Here is a 13,269-nt window from a genome sequence, read left to right as displayed (position 1 = left end):
TCAGTATTGTCTCTCAAGATCAGATATTTGGAGAAAATGAGGTTGCAGAAAGTAAAGAGAATACCCAAGAGGCCTTCATTGAAAGTTCCAAAACAGAGACAAGGGAGGAAGAGACTAATGAAGGAGATGATGAGTTAGAAGACCACCAGGTTGTGTCCACTACAGAGGATACAGATAACCTTCAAGAATTAAGTATTATAGAGGAGCCAGGGGAGGATGTGCAGTTGTCTACTGATGACACCGACAAAACAGAAGTTGTTCTTCTCACTCATAGTGAGGTGATAGAAATCATTGAGGATTCAACAACAGATTCAATCTTTGTTACCACGTGCCCAGATGAACAAGTCAATATTCAAAATGATCTATGCCAAACCTCTGTTGACAATAGTGGCACACCATTCAATTCACCTGGTATAATGGAGGTGGTGGACATTCAGACCAACCAGTTAGCCAGTGAGAATCAAGATGGCATGACTAATACAAATGAGAAGATCAACTCAGAATCTGGCAAACAGGAATTTCAACCGACTAATAACAACATTGTCTGGCAACATAAGGATCCCATAGAAGCAAACATTGAGGATGAAGGAACCATGGAGTTAATGATGGATGCAATAATTGTGCCTGATGTTCCAGACAAGGTGGGTGAAGCACATATAGAGGTAGAGCAACCAGAGTTAGCTTTTGTACCCAACGAAGAGCCGTCACAGACAGATGGATGGACTGACGAAGGGATTAACCAGAAAGAGCAAGTGCAACAGGTTGGGGTTAATTCTCACGAAGAGGCAGGAAGACTTATAGAGGAGGAGGAGAACACGAGTCATGTTATTCAAGAGTTAATGGGTGAGGAAGTGTACAGCGGGAGAGGTGATGAAGAAATGCAGGAAGGATCTAATGTTGAGCTTGAAACCCAGGCTATGGCAGGCCCTCCAGAACCAGAAGGGCAGAGTGCAGAGGAGCTACCTTTAGACACACAGCAAGATGTGCATTTGGATCAGGTGGAGGAGGCCTTTGAACTGGAGGAAGAGGGTGAAGTTGAACTAGACCAACCAGGAGGTGAAGTCAAGTCAGAGGAGAAGGAATCCACAAAACAGAGTGGTGGTGGTGATTTTCAGCAACATCTTTCACAACTGCTCATAGAAGCATGGGCAGACAACTTGAGAGAGCATCCAAGAGAGAAGACTGATGAGAGTGGGAGTCAATTAGACGAATCGGTGGGAGGAGTAGATACAGCAGAAGAACCTGTGACAGTTTTAGATGATGAGATTGAAGAGACTGGTGATCTTTATGATCAAAAGCCTTCCGCCCTTTCAGTCCCTTCTGAAGAACGCATAATGGAGACAAAGGAGGAATGTCAAAAGAGAGAAGTTGAGACGGTTGAACTAAGTGAAGAAAAAGATGAGAAGCAAAAAGATGTAGAAGGAGAGGAAGAGAAGGAAAAGAATCAAAAAGATGCCAACACAGCAGAAGAGTTAGATACAAATGGAGGAGTTAAAGGACTGCAGCAAGAAATGGAGAATGGGATCTTGTCTCCCGAGCCACAACCAGTCAGGAAAGAGGGACGGGGGACAGCAAGATTGCTGTCACCGAGAATAAATCAGCCTGAGGACGAGAGAGCAACAGAAATGAAAGACTGGAGGAAAGATTTGAAGCCAGTAAAAAAAGACAAATGGGACACTGACAGCGGGAGGAAGGAATGGAGGAAGGAAGCATCACCGGAGGAGAAGAGTCTGCTAAGGAGGGAGGACTGGATTAAAGAGCTGAAGTCAGTGATAAAAGATGAATCCCTGCCCAAAAAAAGAGATGAGCATGTGAAGAGAAAGCGAGTGGTGCTGCTCGAGGATGGCCATTCATACTTCCCACAGCGGGAGGAGATGACAGAGGAGAAGAACGAGGAGGTGAAACACATCCTTCACAGGAGAGTGAACAGCCCTTTCTCTCCTGTTCACAGGAACAGCAGAACACCCCAAGATCAGGACTATGAGATCTCACTCTATGTCAAGGTAATGAGCCTCTTTAAAACTCAGTTATGTACACCTGTCAAATGGCCACCCTGGGTCAATAACACTTTAGGTTGAAAACTGAGGGTTCCTCCATTATCCAATTCAGTACCACATTTTTAATAAGTTTATAATTTTCCTGTATTACACTCAGATACACATCAATGCTCAAGCATACACTGACACCACAGTAACCTACCACTGTTGGGTTCACCGATAATGAAGTGTGTTGACATGTTGCAGGTATAGCCGCTTACTGAAACTGAATGCTCTGGATTGGAATACTCATAAATGGGCTTCATGCAGGATCCACTACACCTGACATGTACTCTCCTTGATATATTCATTCAGCGTAGGAAATCGGTTTGGTAACTATATTATATCTGAGAGAACATTGGTATCCAGCTGGGTAAGTGTCAGTGCACTTGTACCTTTTGGCACTATACAGGCCCAAGCTGTAAGCTTGCTCCAGGCTGTACTCGACTGCCCCCAGGTCAGATAACAGCAGCACATGAACAGCTTTGGACCAGTGTTCTTTGAGTGACATTTATCCAGAGACAGTCATCAATCTTAGGCCATTCTTTGGCCAAGCTATGGTCCAATGGACATGATCCCAGACAAGCACTCTTGCAGGACGCCCATTGAAAAAAAGAACCATGGCACATAAGGCTAGCAGCTGGACACTATACATTCTGTACACTTCTCCTGTATATTTTGAATAGTAATGCTCTTGTTGGAAAAACCTCTTCTCTTTTCAGACAAGCATGTATCCATGAAAACTGTGGAGCCCTTTAAGTACTTTTCAGAAAGTTTCATGTCCGCATATTTTCTCTGAGGAGTATTCATTGTTGTTGGCGTTTTATTAAGTGGTCAACTTTGTTTTGTGGGTGCGTGTGTTTGTGTGTGTTTACGTGCGCTCGCATGTGTTTATGTGTTTGCTTGTGTGTGCGATGCAGAAAGAGCAAGTGAGGGAGACAACCTATCTTGATCTGCTTACCTTATCCCATTAAGACAGTGATATCCTAATCCATCTGGCAAGGTATCCTACAATGCTGCACGCATGCCATTCTAAAAGTAGTGGACAAAGTAATTGGAATGCACTATACTCCATCATATTCATGGAATTTTAGCAAATGCAGCATCCTTGCTAGAAATGTGACCTTTGTTTTGTGATAATTATAACAGTTAGTTGTTATTTCCCTAACCTCTGCAATAAATGCTAATGTATAGATCGTCTCAACCTGCACACATACACACAGAGAGGTTTTGCTCTGTGGTTAAGCAGCACATTCCTAACTGAGGTGAGAATAAAAGCCACCTGAGGGTCAGCAGAGAGGTTTAACACCAAGCTAAAAAATGCACTAATATCTGAGAGCTGCTTCACACATACACACAGCGAGCTTGTTCTCTGTGGGAGCTCACAGTCAAACAATGGCTTCCTTTGTCAAAGACTCTGCTGGCAGCATAGACTGAGGTGGATGGAAATATTGTGGAAAAGGTCAAGCATCTTTCTGGGTTTCTTGGACTCGGCAGCCCTCAATGTACACAGCTCAGACTGGCTTTGTTCACCCCTACTGAGACAAAAGACCAATAGTCCATACATTTATAGGAACATGCACAAAATGAGGTTTAAGATAGATATTATCATGAATACAGACTATACAATTACAGCCTCTAGGACGTGTCCAAGGAACCAGGTTCAAGGTACTAATGGCTGAACAGTACTACAGTTCTATGCTGTTGCCAGTAGCATGCAGGGTTAATCTCTGCATTCTCACTCCACAAGCTGATTACCCTGCTGTTTGGTCCTGAGAGGTCTGGTCACACAGCGGTGCAACAACAACACAAATAAATACTGCCTTTACATCATGTTTGACAGGCGGTAAACAAGCCCAACAAGGACAACAAGAACAAGTAATCCATGATTCCTCACTGTTTTTTATATATACGTATAAGGCCTTTATTTGACTATTATTAAAATCAGGTCTGTTTCCAGTTAATCAGTCTACTGTTGATCCTTTGAGCTGCACTTAGCCTTACCCCCCAGTAGGCCCCCCGAAAATAAATAAAAAGATTCTTAGTGTGGCGGGTGTGCATTGAACTCTGAGAGAAGATTGAAATAAAAGGGAGCAATAAGGAGGCATTTTACCTTTGGTCATGACTCATTGGAATGTGTGTATATTAAGGTGGAAAGAGGGATAAGAAAGGCCCCTCAAATGACAATAAGAGGTGCAATGAAGGCGAGAAGACGTGGGGGGTCAGAGGACAGAGAGAGATGTTGGAATGAGACAAATGATCCATTAAAGGTCTGAGGACATAGACTGTATGGAAAGATGGACGTCACGTCTCCACTACATCCCACTATCCAGAAGTGAAGCCAAAATTTCCCAGATACAAATGCTTGAACAATAATGAGTCGGCGTGTATTTATCTAATCTATTGGCTAATTCCCCAAATCTCTGTCTGTATGTGGAGACCATATCTCGAAAACCCTGTTTATTTGATCAGCCTCACACTTTGACATTTTTTTATTTGATATGTGTCTTGACTCCATGTCCGATCTGCCAACAAGGAGGAGGTGGGGTTTATGATGACCCACTATATCCAGCAACCAAGGAGAAGACTGTGAGGCTTTGGTCTTCCCTTTGATGAAGCTGTATTGTCGCCCATCTTTATATCCATTTCATGCCTGAGTAGAGAATCAGATGTTAGCCTCAAATAAAACGAGATCTGTAATTTAAGAAAACACATGCAAACAGTCAAAAAATAAGCACATTAAGAAAGCATCATCGATTTGATAACACGTGTACTGCCAATACTCACAGTACAACTTAAAAGATAAAATAAGTATTTGCAGGGCTGTGTTTATTGTTTTATTGTCCCACACATCAGCCTGAGAGAAATTGTTTTTCAGTCCACCATATTTGTGAAAATATGATTAAAATTACCTAAAAGCTTGATTTGAATTTGACATGAATTGATTTGACAGCAGAGAGCAGAACATCCGATGCGTTCCCTATTGTTATCGGTGCTGAATTGCTTTGAATGGTTTATGTACTGAAGTGTTGCATTCACTTACCGTTGTACAAGCTTAAACAATGATCAGTCATTCGCTGTTGCACCAGCTGCATAGTCTAGAATGGTGATGCCTTCATTGATGTTGGAACTTGTAAGGCTTCAACAGTGTTGTGTTCACTTGGGCCTGCTGTTATAGTGAAGTGAAACTTGCATCTTGTGACGGTCATGAGTAATATTCAGGGAATAAATATACCTGTAGTGGGACCACACATTTTGTCATCTGGGAGAGTTAATGTGGTGAGGATTTATGAGAGAAAATTAAAAATGGCTGCAGCAAGTGGAGGATCAGATCTCACTGCAAAGACGAATTTAGAATCCTGCATAATGTCAGACTGATGGGATGCTGGGATGGCTCCATTTGCAAGTGTGTGTGTGTTTTTGTGTGTGTGTGTGTGTGTGTGCTGGAGTTGAGATTCCATTGCCACCCACTCCTCTCTGAAAAATTGTGAGCCTCTGTTCTGCGCCTTCCAACTTCACACAAACTTGACCGCGAGTCAGAGACACACAGACACACACAGACGTGGAACTGGTGTTTTGTTTTCATGGCTTAAGTGGAAGATGACCAAGCGGGCGATACGGATTAATAGTGGATTATACTTGGGAGGCTAAGAAAAATGTCTCTTTAAAGTGTGACACATGGACTGTCCACCATGTCCTGGTACGACGTAACAGTTAAAAAACTTGGCTTTCCTACCATTGAGTTGTTTGTTAAGGTAAGTGATGTTGTAAATATGTACATCCTCCTGATTATATTCCCTGAAGCATTGTTTTTGAAAAGTCAGTGTCAGGCCAGGTGCTAAATGCTCATACTTCTATGTTGACCATTGGGAGCAATAGTTTACCAAAGCATCTTAAACTCAAGGTAGTGTTACTACCTTTATTGGAGCTTTTAACTTCATCTCTTGGGCTTCATCCATATAGTTGGCTCAGGTTTCATGTGACCCAAGTTGACAACAAGTGTGGGGGATATGGCGGAAGGGGCGTGTCTTTGTCTGACTCAGTGGTCGATGACCTCTGGCCAATGTCCAGTGGAAGCTGTGACTAGCTGTGGCGTTCACAATTGTAATGTCTGTGGTGGTCAACAAGCCTCTGGTCCAGTGTCCTCGCTTTTAGCATTTAAAAAATATTTTTCATATTTATAATTGCAAAAATACACCACAGCAAATTTTTTGTATGTGTTTTTATGTCCTTCTTAACAAGCTAATGTTGCTCATTTGAGTAAAAAATAAACTGTTACCTCTTGTGTGTGGGCTCTCTGTGCCATGCAACCACAGAGAACATCTTCTCTATTCAGGTTCACAAGTTTGCAAATGCAGTGGCTTCCCCTTCCACTCACATAACCAAGATGGCTGATGGTCTCACACTCTTCAGTGCGTGGGTCTGTCAAAAGAGTCTGTGTTTGCGATTGCTGGTGGCGCCTCACTTATTGTCGGATGGGACAAACATATAAAGGAGAATGAATTCACTCTTAGTTTATATTTAATATTTCTGGGATCGCCTTCTGAATAGCTTCATTATCATATGCATTGTTTTTATATATTATTACTCATTCTGTGGATAATTTGAGGCTCTGACACTCAGGATTGGAAGATGATCTAAAACATGCTCTTTTTCCGAACTGGCATGTGTGTGTGTGCATGTGTGGGTGTGTCTCTACGTGTGTGTGTGTGTGTGTGTGTTTGCGTGTGTGTGTGTGTGTCTGTGTGTGTGTGTGTGTGTGTGCATGTGTGTGTGTGTGTGTGTAGGCAGGAAGTGACGGGGAGAGCATTGGTAACTGTCCATTCTCTCAGAGACTCTTCATGATCCTGTGGCTTAAAGGAGTCATCTTCAACGTCACCACTGTCGACCTCAAACGGTAATCTATCTATCTAAACATGCACTCCTAATCTCATGAGAGAATTATTAATATAGTAAAAATAACGGAAAACGTGTAGTAAAAAATAATCCCGCTTAAATATTCAGTGTGTAAGAATTCCGAAATCTGAGGTAACAGTTGAAACATCCACACGTTTGTATCCTGATACAGGAAAATAAATTATAATAAATAATAAAAACAATTTTTCCTTCCACAATTAGCACTAAAAAATGATATCTACACCATTCCCTGTTATAACAAGCTATATATTTGATATTACACCTATTTTTATCATCTTCCAATCTGTCACATGGCTATTTTGGCCCAATCACAATTGAGAGATCGAACCCGTGGTAGAAGTCATGATATATAATGAGATTAGGATACAGATATCTGTGTATGTAAAGTTGAACACCACTGGTTGAAACAACAGTTCGGTAAAATATCTGTTTAACATATTGAAGTGTGCAATTGTTGTCATCGCAAACTTTGTGATCGTCTGTGTTTTACATTTTTCAGGAAGCCGGCTGACCTGCAGGACCTCGCTCCAGGAACCAACCCTCCATTTGTGACCTTCAACGGCGAGGTCAAGGTTGACGTCAACATGATCGAGGAGTTCCTGGAAGAGAAACTGACCCCCCCGCGGTACGCAAACACACATGGTGTATTCAGATGGGTGGCGATTACAAAAAAACGGAATAAATGAGTGGAGTAGAGACATGGCGAATGCAGATGATTCATAACATAACAAATAAGCATTTAACATCCAATCATCTATTCACCCAATCAACTCTGACTGAGGATGTAAATGCAGGTTGTGATCAGACTGTAGCTTGAAGTCCATAAATCCATCATACAAAGATAAATGCACATTTGAGGGCTCAGTGTGAGGACCTGCTCGCTCTGTAGTGTTGTTGGGGGATTTGCCCATGGTTAGGGTCACTCATCCCCTCAGAGGGATGCGTCGTGATTAATCAATCCAAATATATACAGAGTGATCAGTTTGATCCTATAATGGGAATGGTCTTGTCCCCACTCTATGAATCCCCAGTTTCACCTCTGTCCCGACAAAAACAATTAATTCTGTTTTCCAGATTCTGTCTTTGTGACTTAAATTATAAAGAACCAAACACATAAGGTGCCCAATATTTGCCCAGGGGTCGGTTAGGGGCTTTAACAGATCACAGTGTAGGGACATATGACTGTTTAGGTTGTTATTTGAGGACATTTTAGCCCTGGAGTTGGGTGCATTTTCAGCTCCAAGAGAAAATATCTTTTTAAAACGAAAATCTCAATAACCTTTCTTGAGGCACACACAGTTAATCTTTTCTGGTTGTTTTTAGGCCACAGCTTCCATTGTTCTCATCAGGCTTATTCAAGTCCTTACAAAATCTTTCACTGTAACAACCTTTATTGCTTGCAACACATTTTGCCTCCTCATACCTTACCTATGATTCCAAATGTATTATTCTCACACACGCCTCAATGATACAAGTTTGAGAATGACTCTCTGATGTCTGTTTACGCTAGCTACCCCAGACTGGCTCCCAAACATCGAGAGGCCAACACAGCCGGCATCGACGTGTTTGCAAAGTTCTCAGCTTACATCAAGAACCCGAGAAAAGACACCAACGACGGTAAGAGACAATTATATAGAGCTGTTTCCTGAACGGTGTTTTGGGGTTGAGACCTAGAATGATTTCGTAATTTGTCCACTTCTGTTTTTCTCCGTACCTCTGAATCCACCCAGCCTTAGAGAAAGCCTTGCTAAAGTCTCTACGGCGTCTTGATGACTTCCTTCGGACTCCCCTCCCTGAGCAGATCGATGCTTACGCCCCAGGCGACCTGCCCGAGTCTTCCAGGAGCTTCCTAGACGGGGCTGAGCTCACCCTGGCTGACTGCAACCTCCTTCCTAAGCTACACATCCTCAAGGTTCAGCCTCGTTTTCATTTGTCTGCTCTACATCCAGATAACCGGTGTGGAGTTTGAGAGCATTCGGACTGTTCCCATCTCCTTTCAACTCCATTCTGTCCCCGTTGCTCTGTTTCTAGGTCGTAGCTAAGAAATACCGCGGCTTTGAGATCCCGGCGGAGATGACGGGGGTGTGGAGGTATCTCAACTGCGCCTATCAGAGGGAGGAGTTCACCAGCACACGCCCCGCTGAGCGGGAGATCGAATTTGCCTACCTGGATGTGGCAAAGCAGATCAAATGAGGAGAGGAAGGAAAGAATGGAGATGGATGAATGCAATAAAACAGGGAGGAAGTTAGAAATAAAGAGAAATAGAACAGAGAGAAATACGAGTGTGGTGTCTGGGTGAAGCGAATTGTGAAGAGTAGAAGGGAGGAGGAAGATGAAGAGATGCAGAAGCAACAAAACATCTATTCATTCTATGCATGCTGATTGTACCTGTGTGTGTGTGTGTGTGTGTGTGTGTGTGTGTGTGTGCTCTCACAGGTTGGGTTGCACCGTGATCTGTAATATCTTTATGCTAATCGTCCTACAAGTAATCTATAAATTAGAGATCTGCTTGCAGAATTAATTCCTGATTCCCTTTTGATTCACTTCTCAGACGATGGCAGGACCAGGTTCACTGCGAGAAACAAAAGAAGTAGCGTTATCACTCGAAATCAACTTTTATCAAACCCTTTGATGAACACTTTTTCTCTAAATTTGAAAATAAATATACACGTGCAATGGGAGTCTGTTATTCGCACTATTGTCGCCAGTTAAGCTTCACATCCAGTCGCGCTCGCATTCACGCCTGCGATAAATTTAGAATCGTATGTTTTCAGACTTTTCTGTGTGATATGAGTTTTAACAGTTTCTAACTTTCTCCCAGCAGTCAATGAACACTGGTTATATAATTATGTCCCAGCCTTATCGCAGTCTCATTCAAATATAAACGATGTCACTGTCAATCTAATCACTGCATTTTAAAAGTGGTACATGTAAACTACTAATGTCTCTATGAGTATAAAATGACATGATATTTAAAAGGAATCTAATTAGGACATGATACGTAAATCATAATGTCTTGTAGAGAAAGCATTGCATTGTGGGGACTGCTGAGAAGTATTAGATTCATTAAAAAATGACTCATTTTGTTTGCTGTGTTTTAAATAAAATCAAATTTGGCCCACTTTACATTTAACTGAAAGTATTTTGGGGATGTCAGAATCAAGAATGAAGGAAACATCATCCCAAACCTCCAAATCTGATTCGGACAACTTATAAAGGATTGTCCTTTTTTTAATATTCAACATTACAGTCCAACATTTACTAACCCTGACGCCATGTGCTGTGTTCTGGCCTTACATCCTCTCTGGGGGGGATCATCTTTATTAAATATTGATTTTATCACTGTGTGAGTTGGCTTCAATGATTCTCGGTGTGTCTGTATTAATCATTTCTTGGCAATTCTAAATTATGTGACCATGCCATTCAATAAGAATATTTGGTGTACAAACACGAAAATGACGCGTATTGCTAGAAGCTCAAAATATTCTGTATAAAATGATGATGTTGAGTGTAACACCAAAGTAGAGACATGTCAATGACTCGTGAGCGCCTCTCAGTGGTGACTTGCAGTACTGTCATCATGTTATCGGATCAGCAGTTGCTTCATATTTAGGTTGAATTAAAAGAATGCATACCACAGAAACTTTCTAAGTGAATAGCATCAGATTCATTATGTGTGTGTGTCTCTGTGTGTGGAGAGTTGTGTAACTGTATCTCAAGCTGTGTGCACGTTATTGGATTTGCAAATCTATATAATAATCAGCAAAAGCATCCTGAGAATTGCAAATGCATACAGACATCTGCAAATGTGTAGTAAGAATTTCTGTGTGTATCATCAGATTTGTAAATGTGTTAAAAAAAATCTGTATATATTTGTATGGAGATCTGTACACTTGTAGACTGAATGAATTTCTCTGTCTTGCAGATTTGTCTACGGTTGCAAAAATATGTTCAAAAATCTGATCATGCTCACATATATTCTGAAAGTGCATTTGCAGATCCCTGCACGTATTCGCAAATCTCAGCATGCATGTGATGATTCTATTTCACATTTACAAACCTGATAGCACACACATGGATTGAGATACTGTCACATAAGTCTCTCTCTCTCTCCCCCCCCCCCCTCCCCCCACACACACACACACAGGAGCAGAGTGGCAAGACAAGGTTAGAATCTCAGAGTTGACTGGACCAAGGTTACCTCAGGACTCAAACCCTCTGAATGTGAAAGTTTGGAGGCTTGGATGTGCCGATGGAAAAATAATACTTAAAAAAAACGTTTTACTGTACTTAATTATAAACACAATTAAAACACATATGGAGGATTTCCAACGACAGCATGGCAGGGATAGCTCTGGAGTTTCATTGTGACATCACAAAAATCAGAAAGTCTTCTTTTAAGTCTGGAATATGGGCGGAGTGCATTTCTCCATGGATTGAGTGCTTTGATACTTACACAGTATTTGAGTACTGCAGAACCTAGACATGCTGTATAACCCATGGGAAGCTCACTTTTTAAATGAACACATTTTGAAATACATCAATTTATTAATTTTTCTATCATCAAACTATGATTTTGTAGGGGACTAAACTATAAGAGACTTTATGCAGAAATAAAAATCTCTTTCTTTCAACTATGATTTGTACTAATACTTTGTTAATACTGTAGTCACTAAAGGTACATTTTTTTGAATGGATTTTATGTCATATTCTTAAAAGCAATACTTCATGACTCCCTGCTCAAAGAATCCAAAATAAGAGAAAGTATATTTAACGAATTTTACACACAAGCATGTGCAGACTCACACACTCATCACCGGGGCAACAGTGATAAGTGACCTCTGTTGAAGCCCCCCCCCCCCGAATGTAATGACCCAGAGTTTACACACCCAGACAGCAAACACATACAGCTCAATTACCATAGAAACATCCGCAGGAAGAATGCCCCGCTGCTCTTACCGAGTTGAGACTAATAACACTGTGTAAAGCCCCACTTCAAATACCTCGACTTCAGAGGTGCGCCACAAAACACAATAAATCTGCAGTTTGGGAAATAAATGAATTACCCAGAGTTCATCCTTCAATGGCCAATCAGAGTTATAGTCCAGGGGAAGAGCTGATTTAGATTAAAACCACAGGTTCTTATTTCAATACTTAAACGGAGCAATTAATTCCAGTTCAGCTGTTATAGTCTTTAGTGATGTGAGGTTCATGTTACAGCAAATTTTGCAGCAATCTTATTTTGTACAGATGTGCTGAATTATTTGAAAAAAGTTGTCAACATTTGCAAATGATTAAAGGTTTGTACACCTAAGATCCTCACCTACTTCTGAAGTTAACCATTACTTTGTAGTTACAGTGTATTTAGTTGTTTCTACATTTCTACAAAACATATTTGGATATTCATCAAGGTTCAAGTCAAACTTGAACCTTGATGAATATCCAAACTAAATTAAAACATAAAAATGTGTTTAGATTTCCTGGGGTGTGATAAAATTGTCAAAAGAATATTCTTCTCCAAGCAATAAAAACACTGTAAAGGAAGCTGGCTTTTTATGTTTAAAATTAAGTCTCATGATCCTTCTTACTTGTCACGTGACCTGTCTACATAATGAACAACTAACAAGAGTGTCATTGTAGAAAAATAAAATATCAATCTTTATTGTGACAGCGGGGTTTTTGCCATGCCAGAGATGAACTTTATTTTGAAATTTGCGCACACGCATACAAAAAACGACGTGTGTTTGTCTCAAAGGGAAAAGAGAGGGTTAACAGGCATTCATGCGCCGGGGGCCCAAGGCGCACATCGTCTTCTTTGATTGGTCAGTCGTGTTAATTAATGAGTGAATGAAAAGGTCCGAGTCGAGGCTGGCGCCGGTGCTGGAGGGAGGGGGGGGGGGGGGGGGGGGGGGCACAGGGCTCTCTGATGCCATGGCGACAGTCTCTTGGCACTCGGAGGTCAGAGGAGAGACAGAGGAGAGACAGAGGAGAGGAGACGGGGACGGAGGGATGAATACGGAGGTGTGAAGGGATGTATGAAACCACAGCTCGAGCACGTTCTATTCTCACACATTTCCATCCAAATAAAACAAATCAACAAGCTACTGACATCCTCCATATTGCTCTCAAGCTGCCGGGTGCACATATTGATGGAGTAATGTCTGTTTAACAAGCCATGGTGTCATACAATGCACCAGAACCTGGCAGTAACATACAGGTTGCAGATGCAGCAATAAAAATGACATGAGAGTTTTGTTAATTTGGAAACCAATAGGAAAATGGATATTAATCAATAGGTTATGGTGGCAGATGTGCA

At 41.4% G+C, this 13,269-nt stretch overlaps 1 protein-coding gene across 2 annotated transcripts; it reads left to right on the top strand.

The window, feature by feature from the left end:
* The first annotated feature begins 1,576 nt into the window (after nt 1-1,576).
* On the top strand, nt 1,577-10,296 carry LOC128431243 (chloride intracellular channel protein 4). Of its 2 annotated transcripts, none has more exons than XM_053417504.1 (6): nt 1,577-2,003; nt 6,824-6,933; nt 7,453-7,578; nt 8,464-8,570; nt 8,684-8,865; nt 8,985-10,296. In XM_053417504.1, the coding sequence occupies exons 1-6, from the start codon at nt 1,626-1,628 to the stop codon at nt 9,144-9,146; spliced, it is 1,065 nt and encodes a 354-aa protein (XP_053273479.1). In that variant the 5' UTR covers nt 1,577-1,625; the 3' UTR covers nt 9,147-10,296. The 2 variants fall into 2 exon arrangements, with proteins under 2 accessions (XP_053273479.1, XP_053273480.1); XM_053417505.1 differs by lacking the exon at nt 1,577-2,003 and adding an exon at nt 5,467-5,791.
* The last annotated feature ends 2,973 nt before the right edge of the window (nt 10,297-13,269 follow it).

This window comes from Pleuronectes platessa, chromosome 24, assembly GCF_947347685.1.
Source record: "Pleuronectes platessa chromosome 24, fPlePla1.1, whole genome shotgun sequence".
Taxonomy (NCBI): domain Eukaryota; kingdom Metazoa; phylum Chordata; class Actinopteri; order Pleuronectiformes; family Pleuronectidae; genus Pleuronectes; species Pleuronectes platessa.
The sequence above is the reverse complement of the archived record's forward strand: the minus strand, read 5'-3'. Positions and strand labels throughout refer to the sequence as shown.

Bases quoted from the DNA above. Each gene is read 5' to 3' on its own strand.
- LOC128431243 (XM_053417504.1), top strand. From the start codon at position 1,626: ATGAAAGACTGGAGGAAAGATTTGAAGCCAGTAAAAAAAGACAAATGG. The intron at 6,934-7,452 runs GTAATCTATCTA...TACATTTTTCAG, and splicing joins ACCACTGTCGACCTCAAACG to GAAGCCGGCTGACCTGCAGG. The intron at 7,579-8,463 runs GTACGCAAACAC...TGTTTACGCTAG, and splicing joins GAGAAACTGACCCCCCCGCG to CTACCCCAGACTGGCTCCCA.